Here is a 12,859-nt window from a genome sequence, read left to right on the forward strand (position 1 = left end):
ACACGTTGCTATTGTTATTACTAATTACTTTTGATTTTTATTTTTTTTTTTCAAGGCAGGTTTTTCTGTTTAACAGCCTTAGTTGTCTGGAATTTACTCTGTAGACCAGGCAGGCCTGCCTCAAACTCAGAAATGCACCTGCCTTTGCCTACCATGTGTCACCACTGCCTGGCTACTTTTTATTATTTTTAAGGTTTATTAGTGTGTATCCATGAATACATATGAGTTGAGATCAGAGGACAACTGACTAGTTCTCTTCTTCCAACATGGTGGGTCCCAGGAATCAATCTCAGGCTTGGCATCAAGTATCGTGACCTGGTGAGCCATTTTGCTGGCTCTTAAGTTTTTAATTATTATGTATGCCTGCACCTGAGGAGGCTAAAAGAGTGCATTGAATCCACTGAGCTGGAGTACGAGTTGCCTAGTTATGGGTACTAGAAATCAAACTTAAGTCCTTTAGATGAGCAAGCAGCAAATGCTCTTAACTTATAAGCTAGTAATTCCAGCTCCAAGTTACACAATGTAATAAGGTAGTACAGCTTGGTGCGCCCCACTTTTCTTCTCTGTTGTATTGTATCTAATTATACTTTATCCTCCTTTTTATCTTTTAGTGAATGGTAGTGTCTAGAAAGGGTATGTCCCTTCAAGAGAGAGGTGCCAATGTCCAACCGGCCTAATAACAATCCAGGGGGTCACTGCGACGTTCACAGAGGAACACTGCTGGGGCCCAACCACAAGACGACTCAATAGGAGGAAGGTATGTATTTCATGGTAACCTGAAAAGGAGTTGGGAATTCAAAAGGAATAAATTCAAAAGGACCAAAACATTGCATATGGGTCATTTCCCTAATTTCTGAGCAAAGTAATTTAAAGTGATTTCTCAGTCTTTTTCCAAATAAGTTAGGCTCCTCTAAAGTTAGTTCCCAGTTACTGATATGAAGCACTGGTTTAAGGTTGTTAGCATAAGGCATATCATGTTTTGTTTGTCTGTTGTACTTGCCTGATACATATTGCAACGTGTCATTCAGCCATTTGTGGTACTTTCCTTAAGACTGAATAATTTTACCGAAAGGCAGTTTCTTTTAGGTTTTGACATCAGCTAGAGGGTGGGTGAGTGTGGACCAGTCTTACCTGTGGACTCCATATGAACACTGAACTATGAGGCTGAAAAGTTAGCATAGCAGCTCTCTGATTTTATTGTCTGTTATTGAGCTTTTTTTTTTTTTTAATCAGTTTTCTGTTTTTTTTTTTTTTTTTTTTTTAAATACAGTAGCATGAAGAGTAAGATAAATTTCTTGAAAGTAAAATTATGGGTCTGATTTAGGGATGGACTGCCACTGTTTTAAGTACTCAAAACTCTACTTGTCAAGCATCGTTCTGTAATCAGATGTCAGTGGTTAGCTTGGAAGTGGGTCAGAGTTGAATTCTAGTTATTTCTTGAGATAGCCATGTTTATATTGGTAAATCATTAAAAAGAAACTGAAATGTCAGATGTAATTAATGAAGTATGGTTTGTTGTGTTGACTGTAAATAGTTATGGATATGGACTTTGGACCAGGACACCTTTGTGTGTGAGTTCTACCTCTGCTGTAGAAGTTGGAAGTCTTTGGGTAAGGGTTGTAGGACAATCTTAGTTCTTCAGTCCTCTCAAGTGGGTCTGTCTGTTTCTTGGAGTTGTTGGTTATCTTAATAAATATAAAAGTTAGTGTCACACTTAGTTGTGCTTTTTTTAAATTTTTTAATTTTTACATTTAGCATATGAAAGTTATACTTTCCTTTATGTTGATGGCTAAAAATATAGCATTACTGTTCGAGAATTTATTCCTAACATCTGTGTCATGCACGTTGATTTTTTTTTTTCCGTCCTCTCTAGACAGTGTTTTTCTATATAGTTCTGGTTAACTGTAGACCAGGCTGGCCTTGAACTCAGAGCTCTGCCTGCTTCTTTCTGCCTCCCAGCATTGGGATTAAAAGTGTGATACTGTACCCCATGCATTTCACATATTGTTAAAAATGGAAAACTTCAAAGTCTTCAGCATTCAAATGCCATAATTTAGGTAGTAACAAAACATAAAGGTTCCCATGCTTAGTTTTGAAATATGGTTAAGTATAATTATGATCAGAACAGAGAATATACAAAAATAAAATAAAAATATATTAACTTCATAGTTCACTTAAAATGTTTCTTTTGACCTTGGCATGTTGTTAGTCTTTTTAAAACTGCAAGTACATGCGTTTATATTTTCATATAAGTAACTGTACATTATCATACATGAACTGTCAACATTTTGAGCCATACAAAAGCATTGCTTGCCTCTATTGTCCAAAGCATATTTTGTTCATTTGTGTGATACATCAGTGTTCTATAGAATTTAAGCAGTTTCTTACAGTGGGTGACAAGTTTACAAGTGAGCTGGTTAGAATATAGAACTTATTCCTATATTCTCAGTACCCTTGGAAGGAAGACTTCAAAATTTGATCCCATCTTGAGTTGCACAGCAAGTTCAGGATCAGTCTGGGGTATAAAACTAGAGACCTTGTCTGACCCATATCCTCCCAAAAGTTGGAAACAAATGGAAGTCATTAACTTTTGTGATGAGAGTTGTATTGGTGTAAATAACTTATTTTGGGTTTTTGAGACAGGGTTTCTCTGTATTGCTTTGAAATCTGTCCTCAAACTAGCTCTGTAGACCAGGCTATCCTCAAACTCACAGAGATCCACCTGCCTCTGCCTCCCAAGTGCTGGGATTAAAGGTGTGCTCCACCAATGCTCGGCAATTTAAATAACTTTATAAGGATGCAATGATAGGAATTCTACTAAATTGTAGAATGAATGGTACATTTCTAATATAAACATTAAGAAAATAGTTCAGCATTATGTGCATCATCTATGAGTATGGGTGCACATCATCATGTTATGGTGTGTGTATAGATGAAGAAAACTTTGTAAAATAAATCACTTCTTCCACCTTCACAAATATTACAGGAATCAAACTCAGGTTGCTAGACTTGTGTGTGTCATGTACTTTTACCTGACACCATCTCCCTGGGCCCCCATGTGTTTTTAAGGTAATACTTTTTATTTATTTAGTTTACTCTTAAAGTTAAATGCTTATGTATGTGTCTGCATGTTAGTTTATGCAGGTGCTCTTGGAGTTCAGAAGAGAATGTTGAATTTATAAGTGGTTGTAAATTTTGTATTGTACGTGGTAGAAGTTTTCACTTTATCTTAATGCTGGGAACTCTTATCAAGAGCAGCAAATGCTTTGAACTCTCCAGCCCTAAGGCAATCTGTACTGTGCTTCCTTTTGAAAGAAAAAGCATAAACATTTTAAATTTTGATAATGGTGGAGTTTGTAGCATTGCCTTCCTTCACTTCTGCTAGTTTAGCTTTCATAATTTTCTTATAAAAGTTTAAAATATTACTTCTATGGGTCTATAACCTGCATGTGTGGCTGTTCACATGCGTGACTGATGTTTGTGAAGGCCAGAAGAGGGTTGAGGGACGAGTTAGGTACTTGGAACTGGAGGTAGTTATGACTCACTATTGGGTGCTGGCTTGTCTGGAGACATAGCCATTGTTTTTAATGACCAAGCCCTCTTTCCTGCTGATGCTCTTATACTTTTCAACCTTTAAGTGTATTTTAAAAAGATACTTGGAAGATTTTGTTTGTTGAAGAACTGTCTATGTATATAGTGCTTGTCTAGCATGTAAAAAGCCTTGGGTTGGATCCCCAGCTCTGTGTGAACTGGATTGGAAGTTCAGGATCATCATCTTCTATTACATAACAAGTTCATGACATCCTATTTCCAAAGCGAAATCTCAGAGTAATAAACAAGAGGTCCTATTTGTCCATCTAAGCTAAGCATCATATTTGTCATTCCTTATATCATTCATCTTGTTTAAGATATATCTGTGTTCACCTGTGTAGTGGGATAGTGATTTATTTTCTTTCTAGGTGGTTTTTGTTTGTTTGCTTTTTCATTTAGACAGGGCTTCTCTGTGTAGCTTTGGAGCCTTTCTGTAGACCAGGCTGGACTTGAACTCACAGATAATGCCTGTGTCTGCCTCTCAAGTGCTGGGACTAAGGTGTGCACTACCACAGCCTGGCCCCCTATTTTCTAGTTTTTATGTGTATAAATACAATCAAAGAAACAGCTTTAGGCCCCAAAAACTTTTGCTCCCCCCCTCCCCCCCCTTCTCATCTAGGTTCTTGTGCTGGTCCTCTGCTGGAAAGAATTTTTTTTTTTGAGTGTGTTTCATCGAAGCCCAGACTAACTTTTGCTACTATGTTCTCCTAACAATTGTCTAATCTTAAAATTCTCATGTGCGTGTGTGCCTGTGCCTGTGCGTTTTGTGAGGTAGAGGATTAAGTTTAATTTGGAAAGAGCAATTGTAGTTTGGAGATTAAATTTTCTGTTACGTGTATGCATGTGTAAATGTGCTTATGGAGGACAGAAAAGGATGTTGGGACCCATAGAGCTTCAGTTTTACAGGTGACTGTGAACTGCTGAAAGTGGTACTCCATTTAGGTCTTGGGTTTTTATTTTGTTTGTTTTCTTTCCTCCTGTCAGTACAAGGCTTCTCTGTGTAGTTTTAGCTGTCTTATAACTGGCTCTGTAGACTAGGCTGGCCTTGAACTCACAGACATCACCTGCCTCCACTGCCTGGCTATCTCTTAGACTTTTTAAAATCTGTTTGCTGTTTTCTTTCCTACAGGATTAAACTGCCACTGGTGTGTAATCTCCTTTCCAGTTAGCCTGTCCTCCTGAATCAAAAATACCTCTCAAACTCACTCTCTCATTTGTTTTTCACTTACTCAATAAGGCTTCTCTCTAGTTCAGGCCAGCTCCATTTTGAATCCCCTTGCTTATTAGCCTTTGGGTATTGGGATTACAGGCATGTGCCAGAATGTTCTGGTTAGTAACTTAACCTTTCTTCTTCTTTTTTAACATTTATTTTTATTTTGCGTCTTGAGTGTTTTTTTTTTTTTTTTTTTTTTATTGCTATTATGTATGTATGTGTGCCACATAAGAGGCCAAAAAAGAGGGTGTCAGAACCCCTGGGTAGAGTTTTAGATAGTTGTGATCTTCCGTTTATGTGCTTGGGAAATGAATCCTATGTCCTTATCACGAACAAGCAAGTGCTCTTAACTGAGAGCCATCACTTCAGTCCCTTTACTTTTTTAAAAGAATAATAATTTGCATTCATTCCTTTGATAAAAGAAAAGTCTTCTGATTGTTCCCTTTTCTCGCATCTTCCATTGCTGTGTGTAATGAACTAGACATCTTACTCCTATTATTTTTCTTTTTCTCTTTCTCTGAGTTTTTGGATGATAGCTGATCTGTGTTCCTCTCTTTTCTGTTCTCTTTTTCTTCCTTAGGAAAAAAACTTCCTTCCACTGCTTCTCTGTTGGCTTGCTCTCAGGGATACTTCTAGCATTTTCCACTTCTAGCACAGGTATTTGTAGGCTATCCCTTCCCTCTTAGCCATGCAGTATTTTAATTTTACTGTGTGCTTTCACTTGTTTTCTCAATGGGCAGTGGTGGGATTAAATTAAATTTGTTTATGATTGTATCAGTGCTAATTTCCTCTGTATTGTTTTTACTGTAAAAGTATGTATGGAGACTACAAAATGGTGAGCTACAGGAAAATAAGATCATTTAGTTTTACCATTTAGATAACCGTAGTATATAGTTCTGTTCTGTCTTTATTACTGACTTTTTTTGTATCTGAATTTTCAGCATAAAATTGGATAGTAGGAATAGTAGACTATAGTAACCAGTTACTTTCAGGTGTGTAGTTTTCAGAATTCTGTAGTATTCTTCCACATGAGAATTTGAAATGCTGACATAATTTTTCTGATTTTAAACCCCATGATTGTAGAGTATAGTGTCCCGTCTCACCTCTTGAAGGCTTTTTATTTTATTTCTCTATGAAAGAATGGATGTGCCTGTTACATTTGAGTGAGGTTCTGTTTGTATTAATTTCTGAAAATGAATTTGTAAACTCTAATAAAGTATATGAATATTTTGGTGACCATAACAAATCATTAAATTGATGAATTTTTCTTTAAACAAAAAAGATTGCTCCCATTTATCAAAATGCTAGTTAATAGAGCATAGTCTTATTCATTTAATTTGAGGGTGTCATGTAATTGAATTGTCCTTGGTATTGATTAGCTGAGTATCTGGAGATGCAGTGCTGGGGATTGAACCAGACCCTTGTGAATGCTGAGGAAGCATTCTGTCAACTTACCTACAGCTCTGTCCCCAAGCAGTTTTTTGTTTGCTTTTCAAGACAGGGTTTCTCTTTGTAGCTTAAGAGCCCTTCCTGGAACTCCAGGTTGACTTCAAATTACGGAGATCTGCTTGCCTCTGCCTCCCAAGTGCTGGGATTAAAGGGATGTGCCACCACATCCCAGCTCTAAGTGCGTGCTCTCTCTTTCTCTCTCTCTCCCTCTCTCTCTCTCTCTCCCCCCCCCTGTGTGTGTGGTGTAAGTATGCAGAAAAAAGATGCCACTGGCAAAAATTGGCCTTTTTGATTGCTGTGAATTGAACATCTTGGTATATATTGGCCAGCTTTATGTCAGTGCTCATTAGATGGCCTTTGACTTAATTTCAAAGATAACTTGTTAAATAATTGTAGCTCTTCATGGAAGGTTATTAGTTCACTTGACAGACATTTTTCTTGTTTTACTGTATGGAAGTCATCAAAATTAAGTCCATTTCTATTCTTTGTCCTTTTTCCTTAAACCAAGAATAGCTTTTCCTTATAATGCTTAAATCTCTTACCCTTATTAAGAAATTGGTCCTGCAAAGTTTTAATAGTTAATTGATGTTTGATATAGTTACCAAACTGTAGCTTTTAATTAACACTTTAAAGATTTTTAAGGCTGGCAAGTTGCTTAGCAAGAAAAGGTGCTTTCTGGCATGTATGATGGATGAGCTTGCTCTATTACTGGACTTCTGATGGTGGAAGGATGATGGAACTGACTTCCAAATGTCCTCTGATCTCCATGTTATATCACACATGCATGCATGTACATACCCAAATAAGTGAAAAAGTTTTAAGCAAAGAATTAAAAAAAAAATCATTTTATGTATCAGAAAATAGACTTTTTGGTTTACATTTACTTTTGTCTTTGAAATACAGTTTTGTATATAGCTGCTTATACCCATGTATTCAGTGTGCTGTCTTGCTGGTTTTTTCAAGACAGGGTTTCTCTGTTGCTTTGGAGCCTGTCCTGGAACTGAAACTAGCTCTGTAGACAAGGCTGGCCTCAAACTCACAAAGATCTGACTGGCTGGGGCTCCTGAGTGCTGGGATTAAAGGTGTGCACCACCATGCCTGGCATTCTTGCTGCTTTAACCCTTTGCTAAATTAAACACTTGCTCTTGTCTTTGCAATTTGTATTTGTTTTACTGATAATCACACAGTAGGCTGAATTTAGCTTTTCTTTTTGATTGGTCAGATTGTTGCAGTAGACTGTGATTTTGCTTGTTCTATAATGTTTGTATTTTGAATTTCTTTAGAATTTTGTAGAATTTGGTTTTTTTTTGGTATTAGGAATTGAATTTAGGGTAGTAGGTAATCTCTGTACCACTGAATGACATCCCTGGCTCTGAAGGGATATAGTCAAGTTGGTCAGGCAGAGAAAAATAAGTGTGCTTATATTAAAATTTTGACAATTCAGCTTGTTTTGTAAGTTTTTCTAATTCATGTTACTATAATTAAGAAAAGTGACTTTCATTGTTCTGCTCATGTTGTCTCAAAGTGATGATTAATCTTCATTGTCAGTTTGCCTGATTAAAGTTATCTAGGAAGGAGATGTGTGATGCACACCTTTTACTGAGGGGAAGATATCTCTCCAAACCCTCAGGAAGGCTGGGGTCCTCACATAATAAAGGGACAATGGAAGAGAGATAGTCCAGAGCTGACGCTTTTTCCACTCTTCTTCTGTCTTGAGTACATAATTCCTCTTTCATGGCAGTCTTACTCAAGTATTTGGCAAGCTAGGATTTGGACAGTAAATAAGTGAGATACTCCCAGTAGGAAATCTAGACTTGAGCTCTGTAAGTCCTAAAACTTTATAGATATTAAGAATTTATAGGTTTTTAATTAATCTCTATAATACAGAGATTTGAATAAGAGGACATTAGCATAGCTTTCTGTCTGTATCCCCCCCTTTTTTAAAAGAAATAAAAGGATATTGTGGTAGAATATTTTAAGGTGTGTGATTTGTTTAACTCTGTGAAATTATGTTACTGTGCCTGTCTAAAACTCCTGTGGTCCCAATAAAGAGCTGAGTGGCTGATATCGAGACAGGAGCAAGGATTCACAGGGCTGGCAGGCAGAGATTATAAATAGGAGAACTGAGAAAGGAAGGAGAACAAGAGAACAAGGGAAGGAGGATGTCAGGGGCCAGCCACTCAGCTAGCTAGCCATGGAGTAAGAAGGAAAGAAAGACATACAGAAATAAGAAAAGCCCAGAGGCAAAAGATAGTCGAAATAATTTAAGGAAAACTGGTAAGAAAAGCAAAGCTAACCAAGCTTCCAGTGATACTTATATAGGAGCTGGGTGGGTGGCAGGCTTCTCAAAAAGCCAAAAGAGTGAAAGAGCGAAACACCAACAATAGGATATTATACTGTAGTATGTAATCATTCCTTTTAAAAAATACATTTCTGTGTGTGTCTTGTGTGTGTGTGTGTGTGTGGAGATATATCAGAGGACACTTTTCTGAAGTTTGGCTCTCCCTTCCACCATGTGGGTCCTGGATCTCAAAAGATTGTCAAATTTGGGGGTAGGTGATTTTACTCACTGTGTCATCTTTCAGGCCTGTTTTCCATTTTAATGTAGCATGTTCTCTCTTCCAATGATAAATCCTGTGGAAACTTCAGAGCACATTGAATTTCTAACACATCTATTACAGTAATATGTTGGGAATCTCCAGGATTTATTTGCAGTTGGACTCATTATCTATCTAGCTTTTCCTGCTTGTGCAGTTGTCATTATGTTTCTGCTGCTCTCAATCATGTTGTTCTAAGCTGTAACTGACAAAAATTATGCATTCACTTCTTTTCCTGTGTTCTTTGGTAGGCTTAATAATAAGCTTATATTCTTAAGTAGGTCAGGTCCTCAATGCTTTGAGTTTTTAATATTATATCAACTATGTTGGTATAATATGCCTGTAATTCAGACACGTCAGAAAGTTGAGACAGGAGGATCATGAGTTGTATGGATTGTTGGAATAACTGGTTTTATCAAACACCTATCACAGTAGCTCTTTTTTTTTTTTTTTTTTTTTTTTTGTCCAGTGATTTTTTTTTTTTTTTTTTTTTAATCATGAATGGTTGTTCATCTTGTTTGTGAGGAAGGAAATTTTATGGGGACATTTTTATAGAGCTTTTATTTTGAAAGAGGTTTTTTTTTTTTTTTGGTTTCTTGAGCCTGCTCTGGAACTTATTGTATTGACAATGGTGAGAAGACTAATATATTTCATCTTGGGGTTGAAAAACAAGATTTAAAGTGGTTGCTTAGTTACTACCAGAATGAGGCCAGTTGGAAACTCCAAATATTTGACAACCCCTTTTCCATTCCACCCGTTGCGCTGGATATTGAACCCAGTGCTTTGAATATGTCTAACATTGAACATTCTTAACTCAAAAACATTTGATTCTTTAAAAAATTTTTATTTTATAAGCATTGGTGTTTTGCCTGCATGTATATTTGTGAGGGTGTCAGTTCCCTAGAATTGGACTTACAGACAGCTGGGAGCTCCCATGCTGGTTCTGGGAATTGAACCTAGGTACTGTGGATGAGCAGCTAGTGCTCCTTCTCCCCGCCCCCCCCCCTTTTTTTTTTTTTTTTTTTTTTTTTTGAGACAGGGTTTCGCTGTGTATATTCTTGGCTGTCCTGGAACCCCTCTGTAGACCAGGCTAGCCTTTTGAACTCAGAGATCCACCTGACTTTGCCTCCCAAGTGCTTGGATCAAAGGTGTGTGCCACCAGCATCCAGCATTCAGCTAGTGCTCTAAGTGCTGAGACATTTTTCCAGCTCCAGTCATTTAATTCTTAATAGTACTTTTATAAGGTTTTTATTGGATGTGTAAAAATAGTATCTACATGTTTGTAACTGTTCTTGGCTAAATACATATCTTGGTAAAATTGAGTTCAAAAGCCATATTATTTACATATTGAGAAACCTCTATCTTTTTTTTTTTTCTCTTATTTTGGTCTTCCCCCAGACAGGGTTTCTTTGTATCCCTAGCCTGGTTGTCCTGGAACTCACTCTGTAGACCGAGTTGGCCTCAAATCAGAGATTGCCTACTTCTGCCTCCCAACTGCTGGAATTAAAGGCATGTGCCTGTATGCCTGCCTTGCTCAGTAAGATTATCCATTCTCATAATTCTTGGTTAGGGAAGGTTCAATATACTAAATTGGTGTTTCTTTTATTTTTCCTTACATAGCATCTCCTTTTTAATGTACAATTAGGGACCAAGTACTAGAATGGTTAGGAACAATTTAATTGTTACAAATGCCGGTCATTTTTTTGATCAGTGCTTCATTTCGAAAATTTTGGGAGTTGAATAATTGGGCAAGGTTTTGTCTTTCACACCTGGCAGCTGTGGGTAGTAAGCCTCCTCTTCTTAAAAAATGGGACCATGGCTTTCTTGATGTCATTTGAAGATTAGGATTAGGTTAGAGAATGTATTAAGACATTGTAATTCATGAGGTACTGAGCTCTAATGCACCAAATACACCAACTGTCATTTTTTTCATTGTATTGATTTTTCCCTTTTCCCTGTACTTTATAAAATGTGGGAGTGAGGGGGCTGGAGAGATGTCTCAGTGGCTGTTCTTCCAGAAGTCTTGGGTTCAATTCCCAGTACCCACAGTTCACAACTGTCTGTAATTTAACTCCAAGTAATATGACATCCTTTCACAGATATACATAAAGGCAAAACACTAACTAACATTAAAATAAACAATTAAGAAAATATGGGAGTGAAACTAAGGTGAACTGTAAGGTTACAACCCCCCCACCCCCCACCCTTTTTTTTTTTTTTTTTTTTTTTTTTCTCCTGAGACTTGAGTTTCTGTGTGTAACAGTTCTTGCTCTCCAGGAACTCAAACTCAAGAGATCCACTGGTTTTTGCCTCTTGAGTGCTGGGATTAAAGGTTTGGGTTACCAACCAGCCCAGCAGGTTCCAACTTCTTTTTTTTTTTCCTTCCTTCCTTCCTTCCTTCCTTCCTTCCTTCCTTCCTTCCTCCCTCCCCTCCCTCCCTCCCTCCTTCCCCCTCCCTCCCCTCTCCCCCCTTCCCTTTTGGCTCATCAGCATGTGAAGTTGTGTAATTTCTTGCTGCTACTTTGACTATTGACTGAAATGCTCTTTTTATTGCTGTTCATTCTGTAAAGGCAGGTTTCAAGCTGGATGTTCTGAAAAGCCTGTATTTTCTTGCTATAAGTAACTTGTGTGTTTAGGGGAACTTCAGTGGTAAATGAATTACTGTTTTATGAGATAGACTTCTTTGAGGACAAAGACTAGATTAGTTATTATTTATTTGTTCTGTCATGAAATGCATATAAATTGTTAGTAAGTAAACACAATATACTTGTTGAAATAGGTTAGTACAGTAATTCTAAACCCTACCAGATAGAGGTTTCCCTGCCAGTAATCATTAATGTATACAATAGGATCTGTCTTCAATATGCTTTGGTATTCCCCTCCCCCCTTCTTTAGTATGTTAACATGAATTATTTATCTAAAATATTTCTTACAGCTTAAAAATAACAATATCATCTATTAGTATTTTACAGAAATAAAAATAATCAGAAAGCAAACCATTGCCAAGTAATATTTAAATAGATAAATATTTGGCTGTTGATATTTTAGTTTATTCATGTGAAGTCTCAAGTATATTTCAGTGCCTTAAGCAGGGTTGTAGAACACTGGAAGTAAGCTTCTGTTGCTTCATTTGCACTTCTGGAAATTTATAACTTGTATAAAAGCTGTAAAACAAATATGAACTAAGAAGTTAAAAGTATATTTTTCATGTATCTCACTGCCACATCTTCAGCCTGCTTTTCTTTTTTCCTTTATTGAATTATTATGTCTTCATATGTTTACTAGTGAGACTATTTACAATATACTGATCAGGGGACAGCTCTTTGTTTTCCTTTTAGTTTTGCAGTGCTGTCGATGGAGATTGTGGCCTTCATATACTTGACAAGCACTCCACTGCTGACCACACTCAGCCCCACAACACTGAATTGTATGCTAACTTCTTCTAGCCTACACCTATGAGATGACAAAAGTATCACTACTACTCAATGTATACTCTAGGGACAATATTACTGCTGTCTAGTAAGCATTTCTTCTTTGTTTTCTTTGGTTTGTTTGTGTATTTATTGTTTGATATGTGTACACATTCATTGCATGTATGTTTTCTGCCTGTCCATCTATCCATCTCTGTGTGCATGCTTGCTTGCATGGGGTGTACCAGGTATCATACTGGATGTTGTCTTCATTTGATCTCCACCATGTTTTTGAGGCAGGTTTTCTTACTAAAACTAGCAGGCACCAATTTTGTTAATCTAGCTCACCAATGAGTTCCAGGGATCTGTGTCCACCTACCCAGTACTGTGACTACTTGCAGTGCTCCTGGGCCCAGCTTTGTATGTGGGTGCTGGGAATCTGAGTTCGGGATGTAATCCTTTTGCATTTCTGTGGAGCCATCTCTTCAATCTATTCTTCCTCCTTTTCTCCTAACCATATTTTTTGAGACACAGGATCTTATGTAGCTCAAGTTGTCTTCAAAATCACTATGTAGTTGAAATTGTCCTCAGAATCCTTA

General features: G+C 37.2%; 1 protein-coding gene across 1 annotated transcript in view; it reads left to right on the forward strand.

Moving 5' to 3' along the window:
* Positions 1–608: 608 nt before the first annotated feature.
* LOC127226263 (E3 ubiquitin-protein ligase TRIP12-like) overlaps positions 609–12,859 on the forward strand; it is a 94,697-nt gene continuing 82,446 nt past the window's right edge. Inside the window, 2 exon segments of the mRNA XM_051190172.1 lie at positions 609–691; positions 694–757. Of these exon segments, the coding sequence (XP_051046129.1) occupies positions 661–691; positions 694–757 (95 nt within the window). The 5' untranslated portion in view covers positions 609–660.

Source organism: Phodopus roborovskii, unplaced genomic scaffold (assembly GCF_943737965.1).
Source record: "Phodopus roborovskii unplaced genomic scaffold, PHOROB, whole genome shotgun sequence".
In the NCBI taxonomy this organism is placed as follows: Eukaryota; Metazoa; Chordata; class Mammalia; order Rodentia; family Cricetidae; genus Phodopus; species Phodopus roborovskii.